Genomic DNA, 26,382 nt, shown 5'->3' with positions numbered 1-26,382 from the left:
TTTATCACATCTGAGGTATACTTAATTGGATTTTCCTAATCTATAATTTGACATGTTGTTTCCTTCTCTACAGGAAGGAACATATAGGACACTTATAAGAAGGAACATGTTGCTTCTACATAGGGAAGCAACATTTTCCAGCGAAGCAAAATTCAATTATTGAATGGCTAAAACAGAACCTATTGAATTCAAATTATGTATTTACCACTCAAACCAGTCAACAGACTATGTACAAATAAGGCAGGTGTACTATGCATACACCTCTACAACATGGTACCCATCATGGTGCACATAGACATCTACCCAACTGATGTTTTTCCATTTTTAATATATGTATATGAATTTGCATGAAATGCATAAACTTTAGAGTAATAATAGACAAGCTTCAACAAAAGCAAACTAAATATTTGCACCTATATACTACTCTGTTCACTGAAAGCATTTTAAGGTCCTCAATGCATTGCATTATAGGATGCATTTATCCTTCCATTTTTGCAGCATCAGCCTATTAGCTGGCAAAATAATCTTTTCTTCCCATGAAACAAGTGAAATTCAAAAGAGTGTGTTCATCAGCAAATTTTGAAGACTCTTCAACTATTAAAAAAAAATACCATTGTTAGCAACAACTAGCAACTGCTATGTCAGAGCCTGCCAAACCCTATTTCACAATCCTTTTCTCTAGCTGCACACTGCCTTCCTGATGTCAAGCTCAAGCTTTGGTATCTCAGTGGCAGTGGGGCATCACAGCACACCACTTCCAGCAGCAGCAATGGCAGAGATGACCATGCTGGCGGTCCATTCTGCTCACTGTACTTTGCTGGAGCAGTGCTCAAAAAAGCTTAGAGTTTGTGCTACTTAGGAAACCAGTGGTCTACTTTTGTGAAGGTAGCCATACACGTGAGGGACAAAGGTGGCATTCACTTTACAATATAGACTGCTCTCTATATTGCAGATTTTCTAGTTTATTTTCAATCTACTGGAACACCTGAGCTTCTTTTTGTGACCCATTAATGAAATTAAGCATGCTGCTCCATTGATTGCCCCTTCCATAGCTCTGTACTGAAATGGAATTTTAAATGTGATTTCATATTAATTGGTATAGAAACATCACAAATGTGAAGGTCTTAGGGATTTTATTACATTCAGCAGTGCAGAGAATTACAAATATATAATAAACAATGTATCCAAAGGTATAACTCACTGCATTCAAGGGTCCATAATCCCAAATCATTCTTGTCTGGAAGTAAAATCAAATTGAACTCCAATGCACTGACTTCTGAATAACAAGCACTGAGTCGGGCTGTCCGACTGATTTGATTTAATCAATTTAAATTAATTCAATTTATTCATACAACCGGCTAATTTTAATAGCATTTGCTTCCACATAAACATGCACAGGATAGTTGTTCTACGACACCTTACACGCACCCGCTCAGAATTAAGCGCCAACAAGCGAAGTTCTGATCTGGAGGTGAATAAGCGTGCCAAGGCTTCTATAAGGCCAAGGAGCGTCTAATCCCATTCAGTTTGTCAATTCTGTTCCAGTTTAGACAAGAAAAAAGGCCTACGACTCCCAGCATGCCCCAGCCAACTGCCTTTTGCCATTTAAATTTGCATAGTCTCGAGCCTTTCAGGGATGCCGTCATGAAGGTGGGGACGGGAGGAAACGCCAACACAATTGTCACCTTCCTTTGTAAACAAAGCGTTTTGCTGGATGGAAATGCCAATTTCGCTTAAGTGCAGTGCCGAAGCGCGGTTCTCAGGGAACAATAAGCAGTTAAACGTGAGCAACTGCTCAACGCACGCGCCTTCCCCGCCCGAACAAGTTACGTTACGCAAAGTCTTCAGGGCGGGGCTGGCGCACGCGCTCGTGCAGCCTACGGCGCATGCGTACAAGGTGATCCAGCCGCCTCTCTACGCCCGTTCCATCAACTGTTTCTTCCGCTTTGACTTCCCATCCGGCCAGCGTCCGCTCGGGCTGGCGCGTGCAATGCGTGACGTCAGAACGCTCGAGCGGAAGCGGAAGAGCAGCTACGATTTTATTCCGGCCGGCTGTGGAATTTGATTGAGGAAGTCGGAGGACGCCTAAAACTTTTATTTTTCAAAATATAGTTTGATATTTCCCCTTCCTCCGCTCAAGGGAGGAGGGGTTTTTTTTTCTTCTTGAAGTGGGCTTTGGTGTGTGGCCTCTCAGTTAGGTCCCCTTTCAGCTTCCTTGGCCCCTTCTCTCTTCTCCCCCTGTCAGCTCCGCCCATCATGGCGGCCACAACCAACCTGCAGGTGAGCATCTCCCGTCAGGCTCGGGTGGGCGCGTGGGAGAAACCCTGCCAAAATTCCAGAAGCTGCTGGGAGGGGGCCCTGTGAGGTGGTCGAAGCATCGCTAAAGCGGAAACTCTTCGTAGCTACTGTGTGCAATTTTATACTTCCTGGGTAGACCGATGGGGAAGGCCCCAAGGATTAGATCAGTCTTTCCCTCAACAGGAGGCCTTCATAGATCTGTTGGCCTATGGTTCCTATCATTCACTGACAGAGGAACCATATCTGAGAATGGGTAAATGGAAGGAGGCTGGATTAGAGCAATTAAGCCAACCCCTAGTCTGGTACTATCCAAATACCTCTCAGTATTTCTGACCATGACTATATTGGTTGGGTTCGGTGGGAATTGAAATCTTAGACATCTGGAATGCATCAATTTGGGAAAGGATGGGACAATTCATCCTCAGGTGCCAGATCTCTAAATGTCAGGTGTAGGAGCACATGACAGGGGAGGGCCTGGTGCTATCATGCTTTGTGCATGAACTTCCAGGAAGTTGTAGGAATGAAACAGGTTGCTGAACTGTTTGGACTTTGGATTGATCCAACATGTCAGTCCTCCTTATGAGAAGATGAGGGCCTTTGAACATGCATAAAACATATTTCCATTATTGCCGAGACGAATCTGTATTCAATCTCTGAATATCAGTTAATGGACAAGTTAACAGTTCTGGTTACTGAAACCAAGTCTTATGGCAAGTCAGATGATCAGGTTCTTTAGTTAGATATTGTCAATACTGATAGTGGTTCTCTGGGATTTTAGATAGGAGTCTCTTTCATCCTTATGTGGAGATGCCAAAGATCATATATAGGATGTTTTGCATGCAAGATTTCTGCTCTACCATTCTCTACAATCTTTCCTGTAGCAAGCTGCTTAGTTAAGAGTAATTCTCTGTCAGACAAACATATCTGCATTGTTGCTGCATAAGGATAGTGCCACCCTAGGACAGCTGCACAAAAGCCGGAGGACAATTTATTTCATAGAATCGTATTGTTGGAAGGGGCCTGGAAGACCATTGGTTTCCACTTCCTGCTTAGTGCAGGACTAAAGTCTTCCATCCAGATGCTTATGAGGCCTGACCCTGTTTTGTTCCCATGGTTAGTCAGGATCAGGCAGTTTAGGCTATATTTCATTTCTTCCCCTTTGCTTGTGGCTTTCCTGTAAGTATCTTGCTGAGCAACAGTGGTTGCCCACTTCCTTAATAATTAGCTAAAATACCCTAAGTGTTCCAAACTGTTGAATGAAGATATAGCATGCCGCCCTAACCACCCTCCAGTTTTGTTTTGTTTTTTCCTTAGAATCTGTGTTTGTAGCCTTTCCCACTTCTTCCCATCCCAACAACCACACCTCGTGGCCTCTGGATTTATACTGGTCCCTCCCCAATAATTTCTACTTTACATTTGGCGAAAATATATAGAGATGAAGCAATCTGATTTCCTTTCTGATCCCATATTTGACCTTGCCATGATGCCTTTGCTGCTTTCTGGGCTACCTTGATCGCAGGGTGTGGCTAGTAACTGAAACAGGATGGCAAATAAGAAAGGCAAGCCTGTTTTGTTGGTAGCTGTTACGTGATTCTGATTCAGTTTTACTTTCTTCAGTTGTTTCAGGAATTTGGTTACATTTATTGGTTAGAATGACATGTCCCTATTTTCAACTATTGTTGGTTCCTTACAATATTACATGCATAGCCTGCTCTTACATGGAACTTTCAGGAGTTTGCTGTCTAGATTCCCAACCAGGTCTATATTCACTTAGCATAAGCAAAGCATATGTTCTTGTCAGACTTCTTACTGGGCCCTTCCTCCTCCTCTTGAAGAAATATTTGTGCAAATTAAGCAATGTGAAAGACTTTACATACTTTGGTAGTGAATTTTAGGAGGGCCCCATTCCAAAGGAGAGTCATTTAAGCATGCTTGTAACAACTTGATTACATTTATTGCAGTTATATCCTATCTTTTTTCCTTCCAAGAAACTTAAGGCAGCTTACATAACTCTTCTCATCTCAATTGTATTCTCATAATAACAACCCTGTGAGATAGTATGAGCTGAGTGTGTGACTGGCCTAAAGTCACACAATGAGCTCCATGGTTGAGTGGGATCTAGAACCCATACTGCCTGAGTCTCAGTCCCACACTCTTAACCACTGCACCACAGGCTCTCATTATATGAGTAAAATGGACTAGTCAAATTATATTCAGGGTAAGTAGCATATTAAGTGGTCTGGTGATCCTACCCTTACAGTTGAAGTGACTGAAATTTTTAGCAGTTGGGATCATAGAAACTGTAAGGGGGGAAAGAACTGTAAGAGAGAACTAGATGACATATTCTAGAGCAGTGATGGTTAACCTTTTAGAGACTGAGTGCTCAAACTGAAACTCAGAACCCACTTATTTATCACAAAGTGCCAACACTGCAATAAAACCTCAATTTGCTGACTACCAGCACTAGGGGCAACTTTCCACTGACCATCAGCTTTTGGCTGGCCCTGAAAAAGACATCTGAGTGTATTTTCTACCTTTCCTACCTTCTGCTAAAATCACAATGGGTTGTGCAAACTTGAACTGGCTACCTTTCGATCCCACTAAAATCACAGTCCGTGCAAATCACTGGCACCTCACTGACCAGCCATGGGAAAGCTCAGAGAGTTGGGGCTAATGAGGTTGTTGCCTGGCGCCTTTAATCTTTCCGAATGGCTGCTGGGGCGATTACATGCCGACAGATAGGGCTCTGCATGCCCCTTCGGGCAGGTGTGCCATAGGCTCACCATCACTACTCTAGAGTATAGGATTTTATGAATGCCTTTTCAGTGATGAAGAGTGAAACATAACAGCACATTCCAATGCATTTCTACTCAGAAGTGAGAAGTATTATTGAGCTTAATAGAACTTAGTTTCTAGTAACTTTATACAACAGAGTTGGGCAATTTGTCCGTCAAAACTTTTGAAGGGTTGCAACTCCCATCAGCCCTTACCATTGCTTATACTGGCTAGGACTGAGGGAGTTTCTGGCCAGAACATTTGCCTGCACCTGTTTATTGACTTTGCAGACTAATAGGTAGGAATTAGATTTGTGATGGTGACTGGGTTTGTTAAAATGTATGAAGCTTTTGCATAGTAGTTTGTAGTTGTATATAACTTAAGACTGCAGAAGTTGTAAGGAGCAGTTACCTCATTGCTTATTCTTGCCCCCCAAAATTGTTAACATTGTGAATGTTGCTATTTACCTTTTAGAGCAGATACTGGCACTTACAAGTGCAAAAAAAAGTGATGTGGACAAAAAGTTACGGGAAGGCAATAGCTTCTAGACAGCAGTTTTAAACATTTTCAGCCAGCAAGCTGAATTCAATTTCACAGAAGATTTTGGAGGCCACATTCCAGTGGAACATGGGACAAAGGAAAATTGGGGTGGGGCCAAAATATTATAAGACCTAGCATATTTTTGCATAAAACTCATATTGGCAGTAAGTAAGTTTTTGGGCAGGCATTTCTGTTGGGCTTTTGTTTTGCATTTTTAACAAAGGGGGATAATACTGCAAAGGCTGGGAAACCATGAAGTGAACAGTATTTGGGGAGGAAGGGAAAGGGTCAGGGAAGGCTGTGTAGCCATCTAGAAAATCCTGGAAAGCTGGATAGGTTGCATGAGCCTGCTTTAAACCAGGTGCCTGTTAGCACAGTGCAAAGAAGAAAGAAGCTTAGTGTTTGTGCCTATTTCTATCCACTGCTGAACTTTACAAAGATTTCTTTCAGAGAACTCAGGACTCGATATCAGGGGTTGAAAGGAAAGCTCTTGTCTGTAATTCATGCCCCTGCCCTATTGTATAATCATCTGAACATTTTTGAACTCTTCAGTATTCTCTCAGAATATCTAATATATTGTAGGATCCAGGCATCAAGTATAATGAGCATATGTAGTCTTATGTGCACAAATGCACTGTTAGGTTAAGTTGGAGTTTTCCTACATACCACTAGAAAAATGGCTAGGTAATATTGTTCTAGCCCACCCCAAAAGCAGATATTGTATGCCTATTTATATTCTTTTGACTGTCTCCCTAATTTTTGTGCTTGCCGTTACTGAGGTAGTTATTCACTTTTATTTGCTGAAAGGTCAGTAACATAATTTGCAAGTCATATTTCTTAAGCTTTTAGTAACCTTGGTAATTTGCTCTACCATCTATCATCTTGAAGGATGCAACGCTTTCTGATCCACATTTTTTTCCTGTATTTCTATATTAGAACTGTTGTTTAAGTGCCATTACAATAATAGTTTTAATTGTATTTCTATTACTTTATTTATAGAAAGCAATAGACCTCGCTAGCAAGGCAGCACAAGAAGATAAAGCAGGGAACTTTGAGGAAGCCCTTCGTCTGTATCAACACGCTGTCCAGTATTTCCTCCATGTTGTCAAATGTAAGAGTATGGTAAATCTAAGCTGCTTTTTGCTGCTTTTTAACAAACCTTCACATTCTTGAAAGTTATAGAAGTACATTTCAAATTCTATATGGCAATGCTTTTATTGAATCTGGCATCATATGAATGGTTTTCAAAACTATTGGTAGTTATTTTTTGGAGCATAAAGTCTAGGTGGAAATGATGGTGGTGGAAGAGGGCTTATTTCCTTGGAGGAAAATTTATCTAATAAAAATTAGCCAACTATTTATCCTTGTTAATGCTTTTTCTGAAGTTTTTCTGAATTGTTCCAGGGCTTAATGGAATAGTACATTTTGCAGATGTCTAGGAAAAGTAAACACAAACAAAACTTTGCCAATCTGCAAACTACATAATGGATAATAATGGATAAATAACTGCTGCAGTTCAGTTTATTGAGTTGTACATGTGTGAAATCTGAGGATGGTCAATTAAAGAAAATCTTACAGAGTTCAAGGGTAGAACTTGGATGGTCAGATGGGAATGAAAGAGGTAAAAATATCAAAGGAGGTTGAGAGCAAATAGCTGAGGAAAGTGTTAGAAGGGAAAAAGGTCCTTCCAAAACAATTGTAAGATTATGAAAAATTGCAGGAGGAAGTTCTGTGAGCAGGATCCAAGCTAAGTTGGTAGGCAGTAACGAAGATTAGAAAGGATTGGATATGTGGAACACATAAAGACAAAGAAAAATCAAGTGAATATTCAAGCACTCTGTAAAGGTTAGCACATCTTCCCAATAATCTGATTGCTGGTACAAGGTTTCAGCTTATTCTTTTCTGTATTAAATGTTCTGTAGTAAAACATTAATCCCTGCAAATTTTTTCATGTATTTTTACACCATGATACATACACAGCCATTTTTTAATTTTATGTATTTGTTCATTTTTGTTGAGTCTTGTTAATATGTATAGCATGTTTTCTCTGGCCTCACAGTGTCTGAAGAAGAGTTCATAGATATTTAAAAGCTGGCACATTCTTATTATTGAATGTGTTTCTATAAGAGGTTTCATCTTGCCTTGTTTGTCTCCAAGCCAAGAGGATAACATGCATTATTCAAAATTAAATAATCCTTTAAGTACAGTGGTACCTCAGCTCAGTTCACAACCAAATCGGGTCGCAAACAGAAATTTTATAAAAATTTTGCCACAGGTCGCAAACTCCGCATCAGATGATGATCGCGCCCGCCTTTCCTGTACGGGCGCAATCGTGGTAATGCTGGGGGGGAAGATGGCCGTGATTGCACCCAACTCCCCTGAAAGAGCGCGACCACAATCGCGCCCATTTCTCCCCCAGCACGCCCATGATCACGCCCATCTACCCCCACCCCCAAGCACGATTGTGGCCATCTCCCTGCCCCCTGCAACACGATCATTGTTCTTTGTAACTTCACTTCAAATTTTTGTGAGTAAAAAAAAAATAGTTTCAGAACAGATTATCCTTATTTACATTGAACCTTATGGGGAAATTTGACTTGGCTCACAACCAGAGTCCTGGAACGGATTAAGTTTGTGAGCCAAGGTACCACTGTATTGCATTTTTGTAATTGCCAATCAACAGAAGAATGAATAGACTATGCATTGCTAGCGTAATAGACAGTTTTAATCTTTTCTTGTGGTACACTACATTTCTTAAAGTTAATGGTAATGTTGACCCATATTGTGAAGCAGAATACTTTCTCATTCTCAGATGAAGCACAGGGTGATAAAGCAAAACAAAGCATAAGAGCAAAATGTACAGAGTATCTGGACAGAGCAGAAAAGCTGAAGGAATATCTGAAAAAAAGAGAAAAGGCTCCCCTCAAACCAGTGAAAGAATCTGGTCCAGCTGACGAAAAAGGGTATATTAACTTATTGCAACATTTTCCAAATTTGCTTGTCTATTAAATGCTTTTAGTGGTGATAGAACACTGCATGATAGAAAAAATTCCTTATTCAAAATTCCTTTTTGTGATTTATTGCTTCATTAGCATATATTCTTTATTGGTTCTAAAATGGATCCTAGATTATAACTTATTACTCTTTCAGTTATGTTACCGTTTCATCACTATTTCTTTTTCATAGTTATGGAGTTTCTGTGTGGTATGATTTTTATGCAGTGGGTGAGGGTAGAGTAATAAATCAACAGGAATGTGCCCTATTTAGATGGACCACACTGCCTGTTTCATGGTATGCATTTATAGAGACAAACAGGTGATCAGGAAAATATTGGGTTAGAACCAGACTTAATCATAATCAGAGTGGACTCACTGAAATAAATGGGATGTAAGCTACTCATGACAAACAAGCAGTGATGTGGGCTTTCTGGAAAAAGTAGAATTAGAAAAATTTTGTGGAAATGTTCCAACGCTCTTAATAACCAGTTCTGTCACTAATTTCTAATAGTTTCCTGTATGTCTCTTGTATTTTTCCAGCACAGTTTCTGTATGTTAAATGCTTTTTCATTCTTAATATGTTCCTGCCCACAGTATTTACCTGTTCCGACTGTCTTCAGTGTTTGCACTGTAGTGATGCCACCTACTAGCTATCTAGTGTTTTGGCATTATGACTTAAAGTAACTGCAACCATTGAATGGTTAACGATTCTTATCTAAACACTTTCAAGAGAAGGAATGAGGCATTTCTCTGAGAAAAGTGAAATGAGTAAAAATCTCAGTCTTTTTTTCAGTGATCATTCCATTTGTTATTGAACAATGTTAATAGAGGGCAAATGCACCACGCATAAGTCTAACCGAAGCCCACCCTGGAACCAGCTGCATTCTGCATAGGAAGGGCTTGTGCCACTGTATTTCTCAGTTCCCCCATGGACAAGTGAGCACTAGGGTTTGTCAGTGCTTACCTTAGAAGAATAACTTGTGGGAGTTCATCTCCTATTCTTAGCCTATTTACCATGATTGATTTCAGTATAGCAACCCAGACAATTATGGATGAACTCAAGCATGCATAGGTTGGATAATTTTCCACAAAAATTATCAGAACATTTCCTATCCCGCATCACTGCAAGCAAGCCTTATCGCTGGCTCTACTCTATATTGACTGTTTGTAGATTCAGCTTATGGTGTTCAAATAAATGTGGTGTGCCCATTTCATTCATTACCTTTTCCTTGCACTGAGCATGGAGAATTGCAAGCCTCATATTAGATGGGAAGTTCCTCCTGGAACATAATTTCTAATGTAGTTTTGTGCATCCCTCTAGCAGCAGCTTTTTGAGATGTGCATGAAAACCAGTTTCAGGAAAAATCTAGGGATTTCCCTTTCCTCAGTGGGTTGACAATTGGGGTGAAAAGGTTTTTTTAGTTAGTTAGCTGGTATGCTGTCATGACTTTACTTTTTATAGTCAAGCTTCTCCATGGAACCTTGTGTGTGTGTTTCTGAGAAATGAATGAAAATTACTAGGATCTAAATTATATGGTACTAATGAAAGATTTTTCTTAAATTATCCACAAAAGCTACTTTTCCATTACTCTTTTGGCAAAATTCTTAAACTAGATCTTTTGTCATGCTAGTATTTTTTACATGTTTTCTGAGGGAAGGGTCTTTTAATACAAATGTGTGATTTTTATACTTAAAGGATGTTTTTGTTCTAGCTGTGTGCTTTTACCTTTACCAAATTAGGAATGATAGTGATGGAGAAGGAGAAACAGATGATCCTGAGAAAAAGAAGTTGCAAAATCAACTGCAAGGTAGCTTTGCCTTACTCTCTTCATGGTGTGAATAAAGTAACAGAAAAACTGCATTCCTCCATATAAATCTGCCTGGGTTTTAAGGTTTTCTATATAAAGAGGTCATTTTTGTAATCCCAATTGTCAGAGGCATTTTTGGTTGGAACATAAGAGAGGGCCTTCTTGGTGGCCTCTCCCAGTTTCTGGAAGTCTAGGTTCAGTTAGCACCCTCTATATTGGCCTTCCACTGGCAGGCAGATACATTTTTATTCAGGTAGGCCTTTGATAAGTGTTGCAACTTAAGGTGGTTTTGTTATGTTAGGGCTCTTCCCTCTGTTGTGTTTTTAATCATGTTTATTCATTTCATTGTTTTAATTTTATTTTGATCTCATTATTTTAGTCATTGTGTGCCATTTTTAGTGGTAAAGTTAGATATATAACTAATAGTAAGTTAATCTAGTTGTTGGGACAGGAGTTGCAAGGTATTTTAATAGCGACTATTAGATGTTTCTATTAGTGGGGCAGAATCTGCTCCCACCTGTAGAATGAAAAAGTTTTTTTATTTTTTTCTCTCGACTATTTGCAGAAGCTTTTTTCCTTCTTTCGCTATTTCCCTGCATTATTTTGTTTCTTTCACTATTTAATCCCAGGCAGACAGGAATTTTAGTGAGCAAGATCATTGTATGATGCTACAGAATGCTACATATTTAGGTATTTAACATGCTCACTGAAGCTAAGTGAAGCAGGACTGCCCTCATAGGGTAGGATGGTGGCTATTTCTGTCCAATTTTGCATTACAGTTTCAATTTGTCTTGCATGCAGGAAAACTGTTGAGTGTTCTCCAGTTGCCTCAGCAAGGATGGGGAATATTTCCAATCATGTTGCATTTCAGTGGGTGATGACACTGCCTGTGTAGCATAATGTGGGCAGCTGTGGAATTGGCTCACAGCTGCCTCAGTAAAGAGGGGGCACTTGTGGAATGTGTGAATAGTTTCCTTCCTGTCTTCCAGTCTCTTCAAGGGTGTGGGTTGGACATGAACATGGTAGGCATGTCATGAGCGGAGCTAGCTGGAGCCAGGGGCCAGACTTGATGGCCCGGGAGGCCCCTTCTGGCTTGCTATATTTCCATCACTTGCCCCCATTTAAAGAAAAATTACTGTGTTCAACCCTAATAAAGAAAATGTCAAAGAAAAACATTTAGTTGTCTCAAATCATTGTGGTCTGTTGATTGAAATACTGTGGTACGAAGCAGCACATGATCCTGATTAGGCTATATTTCCTGCTTACAAGAAACATTATTAATTCACCATGTTGATTTTGCAAATATTGGAGCTCAGGAAGAAGCCCCTTTTTAAAGTTTAATTGTACAAAGGTTGTTTGTTCTTAAGCTTACCTATCCCAACTTAGCCCAAGAGTGACAAATCTGAACTGAATACTAGGTTCTGCTTTAATGGTAAAATTGACATGTTATTTAAAAAAAAACATAGAAATTAATTGAACCTTTTCAATAGTAGTGTTTGGTTTCATAGGTGCCATAGTCATGGAGAGACCAAATGTGAAGTGGAATGATGTTGCTGGCTTAGAAGGAGCCAAAGAAGCTCTTAAAGAAGCAGTAATATTGCCTATTAAGTTTCCTCATCTTTTCACAGGTAAAAACATTCGGATGTAAGTTTCACATTCCCAATGTCTGACTTGATTCTTTTAATAATTACATACTGTCATTCAGTTTAAAATTCTTTAGATGATCAGAGAAGGCATTCAGAGCATCTGTAATATGGCAGAGTGCCCAGCTGAAGAATCTGTGCTTGGATATCCCAGCTGGTGATCATTTCATGGGACAAAAGTTTGTGGCAATGGAAATTGAGAGTTAATTCAAGCAGAGCACATGGTAGTGTTAAAATTGTAGAAGGTGCTTCTCAGATTGTGCAGTTTACCTCAGATCAGACATAGCAAAACAATGAATTTAAGTATATTAGTGGAATTGTGCATTTCTAGGCATGAGTGGAATTTAATCAGTATCTACCATAAATCAAAGACTCTCCACTTTGCTCCCAGTCTATAATCCTTATCTAATATCAGACATTCCTCTACAGTGGTACTTAAGGAATGATTTTCCTGGTCTTCAAAGACTGGTCTTCAAGTTTCTTGAATCCATGAAGCTAGGGAATCTGTGGATCAGCTTCATAGAAATCTGAACTCATTTGACTTTTGTTGCAGATTTCTCCAACAACCCTACTAAAGGTCTAAGCACATTCCAGGAACATGGAAATGTGTAGGGACTGATCCTGCTTCTCCCTTCTTCTTAAACAGAACTTATTTAGTTATTTAAAATTCTTCTAATGGTGGTTTCCGAAAAATAAAATTAAATTAAAACAATTAAAAACTCCTTAGGGCCAGTACTTGATAATTAAAATACCATTTCACAATTTAAAAACTGAGTAAATATGTTTTGGCCTGGCACCAGACTGAATAAGATGTTGGCACCAGATGTACCTCTTTAGGGAAGGTAATTCTAAGACATTCTAAGGTAGTTAGAAGGCAGTCTTAGCATTTAAGTAGGTTCATGTGGGAGTAGGCAGTCCTTTAAATATGCAGGTTCAGAGCTTTATGGGGCTTTATTGCAGCTGTCCAATCCAGTTGTTATCTAAACATGGATAAGACTGATGAGGCTATCGCTTTGGAAACAGTTGCTGCTTTAATATCAGCCTGGGCTGGTATATACTATTTTGAGTTACAGATGGCACCTGAGTGTTGAACACAACAAAGTTCAAACCTGTGGTCTCTATCAGCATATTTGTGCTTCCATAAACAGGGAAACTGGTGCTGAATTGACTTTTCCAGAAAACATAAGTATGTATGTTTCCAGCATATGTAAAGTGCATCAGAATTATTAATTCATACAGATTTATTGGTACAATCTTGTCAGTAGCTGCTTCAGGAATCTCATATCTAGATTTAGGAATCATGTTTTTTCTGCTGTTCCATGGGAATAATGTCAAAAACACACACATGGTAGTTGAAAAAGTAAGAATAAAATGTGGGAGCTGATCATCTAAATATGTTTCAAGTTGTTATTAGGTGATTTTTTCTTTTGTACCATAGTCAAAACCAAACTGAATGTGTCATTCCATAAGCAATACTTTTTTGTGTGTGTGTGTATTAACTTAGGAAAGAGAACCCCTTGGAGAGGGATCCTTCTCTTTGGACCTCCAGGAACAGGGAAATCCTACTTAGCAAAAGCTGTTGCAACAGAAGCTAACAATTCTACATTCTTCTCTGTATCTTCTTCTGACCTTGTCTCAAAATGGTTGGGAGAGAGTGAAAAGTAAGTAGCAACACTTCAAAGCATAGAAGCTTCTAAGCTTTTTCTGAATATTAAATCTACACATAAGCCTTGATAGCCTGTACCTTAAGGCCATTCTAGTGAGCCACTCTTATGCCAATTCCAGGAACTGACTATATCCGGCACAGTTGTTTTTCAAGACTTGCTATGCAGATTGTGGCTTAGGAAATCTAACATACCACTCTTTGTGTGTGGTCAGGTGTGAAACCTGGATATAAAAGGAAATAACAAGGCTTTTGGGGTGAAAAATAAGAGAAAAAAGAGGCATGGATGCCATGAATTAAAAAAAAAAAAAAAACAGCAATAGAATCAGTATTGAGAGATCATCAAACTGATTAACTCCTGACTACAACATTTTAAAAGTATAAAGAAGACAATGGGACAATGCATTGCAATAGCAAAATGTATGCTTTGCAATGCACCAACCATGATGTTCATGTTTTTAGACAGTGTAACTATAGAAAATGTTCTTGTTTTATATTATTGTAATACATTGCATTTTACCTTGCATATTGTGAAGATTCCTGAAATTCTAATCACCACATAATATATTGATGGTTCAGAGCAAGGGAGAAATGCCCAAGAATGTATAAATTTGCCATTTAATTTGTCTTAAATTATATGAAACAGCTGGGTATAAGATAAGCAGTTGGGCTTGCTAAACAATAAGATTTGCTATCTGGCCATATGTGAAAGATAAATAGCTAAGAAATAATTTAAAAACTCTGCATCCCAAAATGTTAGGAAGACGTGTTCTTACACTTTCCTCCTGTAATTAAACTCTTCCATAGGCTAGTGAAGAATTTATTCCAGCTCGCTAGAGAAAACAAGCCTTCAATTATCTTTATTGATGAAATAGATTCTCTCTGTGGTTCCCGAAGTGAAAATGAAAGTGAGGCAGCTCGTCGGATTAAGACCGAGTTTCTTGTTCAGATGCAAGGTCAGTTTATTGGCTTTCTGGAGTGGCATAGTTAAAGTAACTTATATAGAATATTGCGACCTATGACACACATTATCTTGTGCAGGTTAATCTGTGGATATGAAAGTTTTTAATGATACTAAAATTAATTGACCTCCATGTTGTGCATTCTCCATATTGTACATTGTATCATAAAGGTCACTGATTAAGTTTACCTGTTCTGATTAGGAGTTGGAACAGACAATGAAGGAATTTTGGTTCTGGGGGCTACAAACATACCTTGGGTTCTAGATTCTGCCATCAGAAGAAGGTAATGTATAATAACCTAAATAAATTCACTACAAACCCATAACTTGATTCCAGATCATTTAGGATTGGAGGCCTACTTGTTCATCACTGCTACAGGACCACATCCCTGCTGATGTCAAGAGCACACCGTGGCCCTTTTTGTGCAGCTGCATTATTGATAGTGTATCAGTATCAAAAGATAGTGGCTGGCAGAATGCTCCTTCCTCCCTTCCGAAACACAAATTTATTTATTTATTTATCGATTTATATCCTGCCTTTTTCCTACAAAGGGCTCAAGGCAGCTTACATTATTCTCCTCCTCCATCTTATCCCCACAACAACAACCCTGTGGGGTAGGTTGGGCTGAGTGTACTTTTCTGGGCCTAGAATACTCCTCTTTATCCAAGATGGCTAAAGCTACACAGTTCTAGGGGACTGAGCTACTGAACACTATATGTTGTAAATTGTTTGCTTCATCCTCCTTACAGAAATAATTGCAAGATCTGTGTTGGTCTAGCGCATCATTTTATTGGACCGATGCAGATGTAACCATGGCTTATTAAACTGAGAAGGCGAATTGCCACACTTGCAACGCACTTCTCTCCGAATACGCAGTTATCTCTCAAATCTTGCTTAAGAAGCAGGCATTGATTCGCATTTACCTGTTTCAGATAGAATGGGCAACAGTAGTTTAAAGAGACCAAGTCTGAAGCACCGAAGTAAGAGGGGGAATTGATAGGCACAATAAACATTTGCTCTTGGTGTGCAAGAATGTTACATCCAAAATGATCCTTATTTGATCATACAAACAATTCTTTTATCATTGTCTTGCTGTATCTGTTTTGATTACATGCTTTTCTTACAAATACAGAGTTAAGACTATCATGTTGATGTTATTTTTTACAGCATAGAATACTGTAAGGCAATGTTAGAAATGCACCAATGCTGGGTACTATCTTAAAACCTTAGCCTTAAGCAGAGATGCAAAATTTCAGGGTGGGGGGAGCAGGAAGTTCAGCAAACAAAAAGAATTGAATAATTGAAAAGAAGCTGAATGCATTCCAAGCTAATGCAGTGCTGAATACTTTTTCAGATGGGATGGTTTCTGTGTTTCACATCTCTCATTTTATGGCTGGGTTTTAAAAAAACCCTATCACATAAAGATAGATGTGCTAGAAAAGCAAATCTTAAATTTGTATGAATTGTCACATTTATGGACAGGTATTAGTGTTTGTGATTTTTTTGATAAGGTTTGAGAAGCGTATTTACATTCCCTTACCTGAGGATCATGCAAGAGCTGCAATGTTTAAGCTCCACCTTGGGACCACACAGAACACCTTAACTGAATCAGATTATCGAGAGCTTGGAAAAAGAACAGATGGCTACTCAGGTGCTGATATCAGCATAATAGTACGAGATGCCCTCATGCAGCCTGTCAGGAAAGTTCAGTCAGCCACACACTTTAAAAAAGTGAGTAACTAGACCTTCTAAATGTTTTTTGGTATGTTCACCATGGTTAGTAAACTGGTTGGTGTCTCTTCTGTAGCTCTGTTCTTCCCTCATAGTTAAAAACTGAAGGGATGGCAGAGACTTCCTCCGTGCTTAACAGGTACCCAGAAAACCTGCCTGATGCAAAAGCAACTGATTCCCCTTTCCCTTCCAGCTTGCAGCTGAAAGGAAGAGGCGGAGCCTCCTCAACTTCTCCTGCCTTTCTTCTTGATGGGCACTCAGAGCTTGAGAACCCTTTTTGGGATTACCAGAAGCTACATACCTTTATCTTTTACTGAGCAAGTTGAGACCTGTGACAAGGATTTCTAATTGCTGTCTGTTCTTGTGCCAGTGAAGAGCCACCACAAATACCAGGCAGAGCTGGGCCGGTCCTCTTCCCTCTTTAGTTCCCAGTTCAGAGGAAGTTTTGTGCTCATCTTGCTCACCAGATGCAGCTACTCATCTCACCACAGGCTTCACTGGGCTAGTGGTATTAACCATTCTTAGATCTTGGCATTTTCAGTGGAGGAAGCTATTGTAGATGATAAGGGAAAATGAGGCAAAAGGTTCTCTTCCTGCCTTCTCCACTTCTCCCACTACTGCCCCTTCTTAGAGTTCTTCCAGCTGTAACCCTAGGCAAGCTCTGACCCACCCTTACAAATCTACAAAACTGGATGGCCTGCTTTCCCACACAGAACTCCCTTAATCATTTGTGGCACATCAGTGGCATGAAGGAAGGCATTTGGGAATCAGTACACTCCATTTTTCAAGCAGCTTCCTTGATTGTCTGGACTTGGTTTTTGCTTACCACAGACTGCAAAGCAGGTGGCTCTTGTAATCCTGCTGTAAAGTGTGTTTTCAAGCTCAGTTCCCTTTCTGTAAGGTGGAACAATCTCCTTCCTTATGGAATGTAATTCATTCCTTAGTTCATGTGTTCTTGTTGAAGATTTATCAACATAGTTTGACCATGTAGCCACTTTGCCTATTAGATATCCCCAGATCTATTTCATGTTCTGTATTACAAGAAAAACAGGATTAAAACAAAGGGGTGGGTATAAGAGCTTGGAGGTATCTTTTATTTCATACCAAACATTTCAACCAAAATGTTGAGAACATTCTTTGGAAGGAATCTTCTCTTTCCCCCTCCTGCAGCCTGAGTCATGTTCACATTGTATTTCAAGGACATGTGACATGCTGTGTACCTGGTCTTTACTAGAACATTCAGATAGGTGACAAACCATAGATTTGGGATCCTGTGCGTTTGAAAAAGGAATAGTGCAACAGGATCAAAATATGGGACTAAAATATACAGGAGGGAGCCTAACAAAAGAAACAAGGTGTACTAATGGGACCAAGATAATTTAATAAAATGCCCTTTTCTTCCCTTACTGTTACAACTTTGTTATGAAAAATCACATAGATTTCAAAAGCCCTATACAACAGTACCAGCCAAGTATTTAGGCTGGTTGCAAAAAGTTAATCCTCAAGCCATTATGTGGGAGCCATTAGGGCTTGCTATAGTGCTTTTGCAATTGCACTGTATCTTCTTTTCCTCTAGAAGGGAGGAACAGGCAGCAGTCTAGAGAAAGGCAAGAGTAGAGGTCTGACTATACTACAGAAAGGTCTCTGAACTCTCTTGCTCACATCCAAGATTGCAACAAAGTCACATTGGCAAGGGCAGCTTATGCTACAGTTTGACTCACCCCCATGTTCTAAATATAAATAATGTAAAAATACTGTCAACATCCCACTTTGCCCATTGCATCTGTTTCCTATCATCTGATAAACAGATATAACTTCTACAATTTCTCTTGCTTGCATTATGCCTCTAAAAACTTTCAGTCCTACAACTTAGAAATTTAATTTCTTTCAAAGGTGAAAGGACCATCACTATCTGATCCAAATGTTCTAGTAGACCTGTTCACTCCATGTTCTCCAGGAGAATCCGGTGCCATTGAAATGACATGGATGGATGTGCCAGGAGATAAACTACTGGAGCCTGTTGTTTCCATGGTCAGTCTTCACTTTGTATGGATATTTTTACCATAGTTTATCAGTCACAGAATTATGACAGATTCATAATAGAATCAGAAATATGATGTACCTGGTAAATGTTGGTAGATTACAATATTGGTCTGTCACATTGTGAATCACACTTAATCAAGGGAACTGCCAGTTCTTCCCACCTAGTCTGATCATCTTCCTGTTGTCACTTTAGAAGGCATATATGTCTTGCACTTCCCCATGTGTAAGTCAAGAATTATGAAGATTTGTCCTTGCATGAAGACCTGTTCTACATCTCACTGGACCAACATATAAACACTTTATGTGGATTGTACAGGCTAGTGTATCAGTACATAATACACACCAACATTCCCCTATAAAACGCATAGGGGGAAGCCAAAGAAATATTGGTGGATTCCCTTGCTGTAATTAGAAGTTCTTGCCAAATAGATACACAGTATTTCTTTTATTTATTTGAATTGTTTTTATCCTGCTCCTCAGCCAAAAAGCCTCCCAGATCAGTTTACATGTAATCTGTGGAACAGGGCAGGCACCATGAGCGGACTGTAAGCAAACATGAGCATAAGGGGGGGGGGGGAGGGAGAACAATGAAGAAAATTGAGTAGACTGTAAGCAGGACTTATAGTATGGGTGGCCTTCCCATTTTTATCTTCCTCAGTACAGCTCACCTACCTGTGTTACTTGGACTAGCTTAGCTTTCTCAAACTGCTTGTAAATTTATTACTCTTAAATCTGTTGCTTTGCTTCTAAACTTTTAAGTGAGCTGTAATTTAGCATGGAAGTCTCTGCTTTAAAAGTTGCAGGTAAGTATTCACACCTTTTGAAAGTCTCTGACAGGTCTGATAGATGCCAAATTGTCAGAAGTTGCAAAGCTAAATGATTACTATTTTAAAAAAGGGTCCCCCCCCCCGCATTTTACAGCAGAATTCCCATGTTTTCCAATGGGAGATTCAGTGTGCCTAGTACCCACTCAGTTTTGAACGTGTCCTCCTTGGGGGACACTGAAAATTAGAGGAGGTTCCCCATGATGAGTACTCCTGTTTGACAGGTGTCATACCTAGTGCTTTATTTTTGGAGTGGGATTTAGAAGGGCTTAGAAATTTCTTTATATCAGGACAGTATATGGCAGTAGTGGCCAGACTTGCTCAATGGAAGAGCCAAATATGATAAATGTCAGATGTTTGAGAGCTGCAAGCAGGTGCTCACAGGCAGTGAACTGTGAGCAGCAAAATAAACTCAAAGAGCTGCATGCAGTTCACAAGCCTTGGTTTGGCGACCCATGGTTTTTGGCATATAGACCTGTACTTTTTAATGCCAAAATATAAATGATTGCCACTTCAAAGTAGAAACCCCCCTGACTTTTGCAGCTCCCAAAGGCATTATCAATGTGGGGTCACAAGGAGAACCTTGGGACATGTGAACACTCCAAAAATAACCTTCAGGTTACTGCCAGAAAGGGAGTTGAAATTGAGGGAGTGCTTGCAAAATCCTTATTGGTAAGATCTTCGGGGAGGGGATGCTTATATTTTCCTGTGTTATCCTCACTTGCAAAAGTAAGGGCAACCCACAGACATGTGAGCACTCACCTGAGCACAAAGAGTGTGCTGCCAAGGGTCCTTTTCAGGTACTCCTTTTTAATAAAACTGCTTAAATCAGAATTTTGCAAGTTGCTTTTTTGCACATTCCCAGGATGTATCCAGAAAAAATAAGTTTTAAAAGGGTTAGGTCAAGCTGCAGTGAACCAAAACTTGGTATTTGCACATCCCAGATTCAGATGACATGGCAGTCCATTATGGGTTGAATAACCAGTAAAACAAGTCTGTGTTTGGATGACATCAGAACACACTGTGGCTAGTTACTCACAATTCTTTCATGCATACCCAGTCAAATAGCTGCTTTGCATGATCACTGCAGATTGAATGGTGGCTTGTTTAAGCTGCAGCTCATGCTAGGTGCCACTTTTTTTTAAAGATCCATCCAGCTGTAGCTTGTGTTGTTTGAACCTGAGTGGCTTGTTAGAGGAGGAGACAATTCTCAAATAATCCATGGTCTGTTGCATTATTTGAGGGTTCTCCCTCCCCCTCAAGCCATGCTGCCCAGGTTCAGCCACTGTGTAAACTGTGATCATGCAGACCACCCGAGGAGAAAAGTTCTGTATTCAGGAGGTATTCATCCTCACCCATTTACAGAATCCTTCCCAAACAGTTAAACTGGATGTTTTCCACCTGTTTCATTACTGGCATTCATTGCCTTGCAGCTGGAAAAAATACTTTCAGTCCCAACACATCTCAGTGATGTTGAGGTTTGTAGACCAATATTATCACATTCCATCCTTCTTTTAAATCATTCTATGTGATACTAGAGATGTTTTAATAGAAACAAGATTTGTCCTACAATGTAGCTGGCTGCTTCTATCTCCGTATTATTTGAATTTAAGCTAATCTTATCACATTATTATCCACTCCCGGTAGGTAATGAAGGAGCAGGGAGAGGCCATTGCTATAATTACCCTTCTGAGTTGTTTTATTAAAGCCCATACAATAACAAGGTTTGAGGCCCCAGTTAATAGAAGGGCAGCAACACCTAACTGCCAGTTGTGTCAATCATGTCTGTCACAATGGGATAGTAAATATTTCAATGATGTTGTGTTCCTGTGCCTCACTTTATTAATGTCTGGGTTTGAAAAATGCCATATGTAGGTTGTTGGAGCAAGCAGTGGGTTCATGCCATGACTTCTATGCCATATTAACTTGCCCAACATCCAGGGGTTATCTTATAACAACTACCTCCATTCACTTGCTTATTGCAAAATGTTGCTATTATTCCCCAGTCAAGTGCAAATAATATAATTTTAGATGACTTTTAGGTGTGTGGATTGTTGTTGTTGTTTTAATGCAGACTCTTAAGTCTGTTGTCTGATTTTAAGAAGTATTGCATTGTTTTCGTGTTTCTGTTGTGTAAGGTAGTCAACACTTCCAACAGTACTGCTTATTGTCCTGATCAAAACTCAGTATTTGTGCCATACTTAGTACAAACATTGCTGTGCCATAAACCTTCAGTCTTATGATCCTTGAAAATTAATGGGATTTACAAGTATCTAACTTCATCTGGGACTAAAGTTTAATTGAGATCCAACCTATTACCTCGATGTAAGGAGCTTTCAGATAAAATACCAGAAAGTTATGAATACATCATACTTCTTATATGATATGTTATTTTAGTGTGTAAGCATAGATGTGGATTGACGTTAAGAACTTGGCAATATTATCACAAAATTGTGTTGTAGCACTCATTACACTAGAGCAGGGCCTAACAGTTTGAGCAGTTAGTTCTGCATGTGCGTAGGAGCATCAGCGGAGCAGCTTCTATCTGAACTGCCCTGGAATTTTTATGCATACCCTACTTGAGAAGGACCCCTGTTGAATGAGGCTTAAGAACATAAAAAGAGCAATGCTGGATCAGACCAGTGGTCCATCTAGTCCAGTTTTCTGGCAACCCATGGATCTCACAAGCAAGATATGAATGTAGTAGCACCCTTCTGCCCAAGCTTCCCAGGACTTGTTAGCTAACCAGTAATCGGCACAAAAATATTTATTTATTCTCTGTGCTCACAGAATTTTTATCCCACTGAACAGAAAAGACTTCCAGAGTTGTTTGCAAACCATCAGTTAGAAACATTTGTTTCCCATAGGTATGCAGTCAAAAAAAGATACAATGCTCATAGGGAAAACTGAGCATAGTTTTTCAGCAGGGCTGGTTCCCCCTCATTTCCCTCTGTAGAGCCTGCTGAAATCCCTGCTAGAGGAGAAGGAACCTTCACAGGGATTGTAGAATGGTACTACTTTCATCTCTCTTCTTGGTCAAGTATGTCAGAAAGCGTTTAATTACCTATAATTCAAAGTGGGTGTGATGGTATCTAAATGTCATGGTTCCCAGTGTCAGATTTTAATTGCCCAATATTTTATCTGTACCTGCCTTAAAATGGCACTTAACGTGACTTACAAAAACAAATGAAATGGATTAAAATAATAAAACAATATGTCAAAATAGAATGAAATATGCAAAATACTAAAATAAATTAAAAACATATTGGACAACTTCTGTGCAGAACTGAGCAGCTGGCAAGACAGAAATAGAAAAGTTTAGACACATTATCATGGCTTCTACTTAGGGGTTTCCCCCCCTATATGTAAATCAATAATGGAAATTGTGGAGAATATGCTCTGTTTGAATTCATGGGGGTTTATATGTGTGTATACACAGAAAAATGTGCAGCTCCTGACTATTCTTTATCTCTGTGGCAGGCTGATATGCTGAGGTCATTAGCTAACACAAAACCCACTGTGAATGAACATGACCTGGAAAAACTAAAGAAGTTCACAGAAGACTTTGGACAGGAAGGCTAATCAAGTGACTGTTGCAATGCTAAATCTTCTTTTGGTATTCCTGCCTCTCTATTATCAATAAAAGAATTGCTCTTTCCTTTATTTCAATACGAACTGAAGAGCCATTTGCAAGGACCCTTGGGCTTTTGTATATCACTTTCCAGAAATATCTATCTACTCTGAGAGCATACTAGGATCTTGGTGGCAAAGAAGAAAGGAAAACGTGATGGCTTCATTTTTAAAATTGGCAGACCATTCAGGTATAAAGCCAGTTTTTTGAGTTTCAATTTTAGGTGATATATACTAGTTCTAGTTTATAAATATTTATAAACTCCTAGAGGCCTAAAAGAAAATAATATAAAAGGGGAGCAGAAGATCTGTTTGATTGCCAAGTGCTTCAGGGTCAGTTTCTTTGCAAAATAATCTTCCTTCTGAACTTGCCAATCTGAATTTGATATTTGTGGCCAAATGGGAGTTAAAAATAAAGAAAAGTTGGATTGGGAAGTAGAAAAGAAGACATTGCAGTTAAATATAGACCAGTACTTACTGAGTACAATATCCAACTGGTATTTTGTTTTCTGCTGTGTGCTATTTAGACATTGCCTTAAAAGCAAAAAGCATTGTTTTAATAATCACCTATAGACACTGTCACTGTGCAATCAACCAGAGAATAGACTAAAAATGTAAATATTGTGGAAGAAGATTCCCTCATTCTAGTTTTCCTCCAGCTTTTTTCTTTGTAAGAGTTCAAACAAAATATAGAATATATTCTGTTTGATAAGAATCCCTAAGCAAGCCTGTAAACAGGATTTTAGCCAGCTATTTGTTCATGGGAAGGGAAACTATCCTGGACTTCACCTTCTTTTCAAAGAAACAATGGGATCAACTACAGATGGGCCTACTAAACATCTCCAAGGTGCTATAAGATCAAAATAGAAATATTTAGCTTGTTATTATAATAGCTAAATATGTTAGAGATTGGTTGCCATTCCTTTAAACACAGTATAAGGGAACACTCGTGTTTTTTAAAGGTTATTTGCTAAGAACTATACCTCTTAGAAATGTGCCTGAGTGCAACTTAACCCTACTGGAGCCCGGTTCCAATGTTGTGCTGAACCTATGACTGAACTTATGGCTACAGCAAGTCTTGCATTAGTGTGGTTCTTCTTTGGCATAGCTACGAAGAAGAGTTTGGAACATTCTACTTCAAGTTCTGACTAACTGCAGTTTATAGTATCTTTTAGCTGTGTCACATACTTGTCAATAAGTGTGGTTTGTTTGACACAATCCAGCCTCAGTTCATTGGTTATGAAGTTGGCTTCTTTAAGCAAGCCATGGTTGATGATAATCAGAGTTCCATGCTTGGCTATCCACTAGACTGCAGTTAATGGAAATAAGTGGAAGCTTCCAAACTCTCAGCTATAACAGGGAAGTGTGCAAGCCCAGGTCTTGCTGCAGCTTTTCATGTCACAATAAACTATGGCTTAGTGTAATGAAACAAAGCCAGTGGCAGCACTGAGTTTGTGCCTTGTAGGTTTGCTCTGGGTGTAGAAAAGCAATCACTCTATTACCAATGCGATACATTGCATTACTGTTATAGAATTGGACATTATAGATACTTTGTGTGTTGAAAATTTCCATGTGAAGTACTGTATAGTCACCTCAGGCTTTGATTTTATGTACATAGTTTGTGTACTTTCTAAAATCATAGAACTGATTGAAATTTATTCCCAAATGAAGTAAAACACTACAATACTGGTGTATGCTCCTAGAGTTTTTTTTCTCTTTGGTCATCAAGTATCATTTATGTTGTCAAAATAACTTTAATAAAATCTTTTCACATGTGGAATATTCTGTAGCAAGTGGAAATTCAAATGGCATTTTGAGAGCTGGCAAAAGAGGGTTATTTTACTTTTGAAGACATATCCTTGCAACTGCATTTTACCACTGCAGTTTTTCATTTATGCCACATGCATTTTTAAAGAACACTAAGAACTCTTTGCTGTCCTCTTTCTGTGTTGTGTTCACTCAGAATTTATCCACCCAATTTGCTACAGCTTGCTTTTGATACATGCTGCACTATGCTGGCTTTCTAAAATGTACATCCTTGAAAAGAGTGATGGATTAATACTTGATTGCAACATGTTGAGTTTCGCCTTACATGACTGTTGTGATGTGTACACTCTGAAACAATTGGCACTTATATCATGGGGACTGTAGGTCACCAATCAAAGTTCTTGTGTAACAACTTAAAATCCAAAATAAAATAAAACTGGTGTTCTAATTCCATTTGCTTCAATAACTACTTGCAAGAGTTTTGCAATATAATCCATTTCTACAAGGTATTTATTTGGTAATCTCCAAATGAGGTTTTGTGGTGAGCTATATTCCAAAGTTGCCCATTCTGATAGTGAATAAAAAGTATGATTTGATTCCAGGTAAAGGCAATGAATGCTTTTTCTGCCATTTGCCATTAGGTTCTCAATATATTCCATCTTTCAGAACACCACAGTTCTAGAACTGTGCAAGTTTTTCACATACTTTATCTGAAAAAATATATGAAGAAAATAAATTTTTGCGGGGGGAGGGGACAGCCATAACTAGCAATAATAAAGGCAATAATATCTTATGGACTGTTTTTCCACTATTTTCAATAAATGGGTAGTGACCAAATATGAGAAAGCTTCACATCTGCTCATAGACTTAAGAAATGCAACCAACTAGGGCTAGGGCTAGGGCTATTTTTATAGGGCAGGAAATGGCTAATTTGGGCCTTAGTTCCACATAAGTATGCACACTGCAATCTTAGATTGCTTGGGAAATGGGGATAATTAATCCCTGATCCATTTTTCTATGGATCAGAGTAGAATAGGAGGCATACCTTTTGTTACCCAAAGTAATAGTTGTTTCCCAAGAGGGTCCCTGGGTTCATTTTGCACTTGGAGGCTGGAGAGTAATAATGGCTATTTTATCTTTTTTTTTTTTTTAAATAGTGGGCATTTTGAAGGTGTAAGTGGTGTTAACAAAGGAGTGCCTCAGAAAGTGGGACACAGACTTGTGCTGGATGAGTTTTGATGCCTTTGCTTGGTCTGCTGCCCTTAACCAGCTGGAATGGGTTTGCAGTCCTGAGAGTTGCCACTGTGTGTGTGTGTCCACCCTACCCCTCATAGAGCAGCCATGTGAAGATGCAAGTGACCATGGGTTGTGAATCCGCAGCCAGTTATATTGATTTTGGATCCTTAGGTGCTTGTGTCATGGGTACTCTTTCCTCACTCCAAGTCCTATATATAGACCTATGGGTGGGCATGATAACAGTAACTGAAAGGAAGATCATAATCCTTTAAAGTGCCTGCCTTCATCACTCAGCAAAGCAGAAGATGGAAGTCTTTTAACAAAGGTCTATATAGCATGAAGAAGTGCTGGGAGAAGCAGCTGAGCAGTATAATTTACCATACTTGTGATTTTAAACTACAGTTTAAAAAATACATTTCAGGAATCCCCAATCTTTGCTGATATTCTGGACAAAAAAGCCATTCAC

At 39.1% G+C, this 26,382-nt stretch overlaps 1 protein-coding gene across 1 annotated transcript; it reads left to right on the top strand.

Moving 5' to 3' along the window:
- The first annotated feature begins 2,033 nt into the window (after positions 1–2,033).
- VPS4B (vacuolar protein sorting 4 homolog B) lies at positions 2,034–25,128 on the top strand. The gene is made up of 11 exons (XM_044426458.1): positions 2,034–2,280; positions 6,613–6,724; positions 8,426–8,576; positions 10,350–10,417; positions 11,926–12,045; positions 13,565–13,721; positions 14,531–14,679; positions 14,887–14,968; positions 16,197–16,416; positions 18,310–18,447; positions 22,764–25,128. Exons 1-11 carry the CDS (start codon positions 2,257–2,259, stop codon positions 22,863–22,865), a joined length of 1,323 nt encoding a protein of 440 aa, XP_044282393.1. The 5' UTR covers positions 2,034–2,256; the 3' UTR covers positions 22,866–25,128.
- The last annotated feature ends 1,254 nt before the right edge of the window (positions 25,129–26,382 follow it).

This window comes from Varanus komodoensis, unplaced genomic scaffold (assembly GCF_004798865.1).
Source record: "Varanus komodoensis strain SLA01 unplaced genomic scaffold, ASM479886v1 scaffold17, whole genome shotgun sequence".
In the NCBI taxonomy this organism is placed as follows: domain Eukaryota; kingdom Metazoa; phylum Chordata; class Lepidosauria; order Squamata; family Varanidae; genus Varanus; species Varanus komodoensis.
This window is presented reverse-complemented; position numbering and strand designations above follow the sequence as displayed.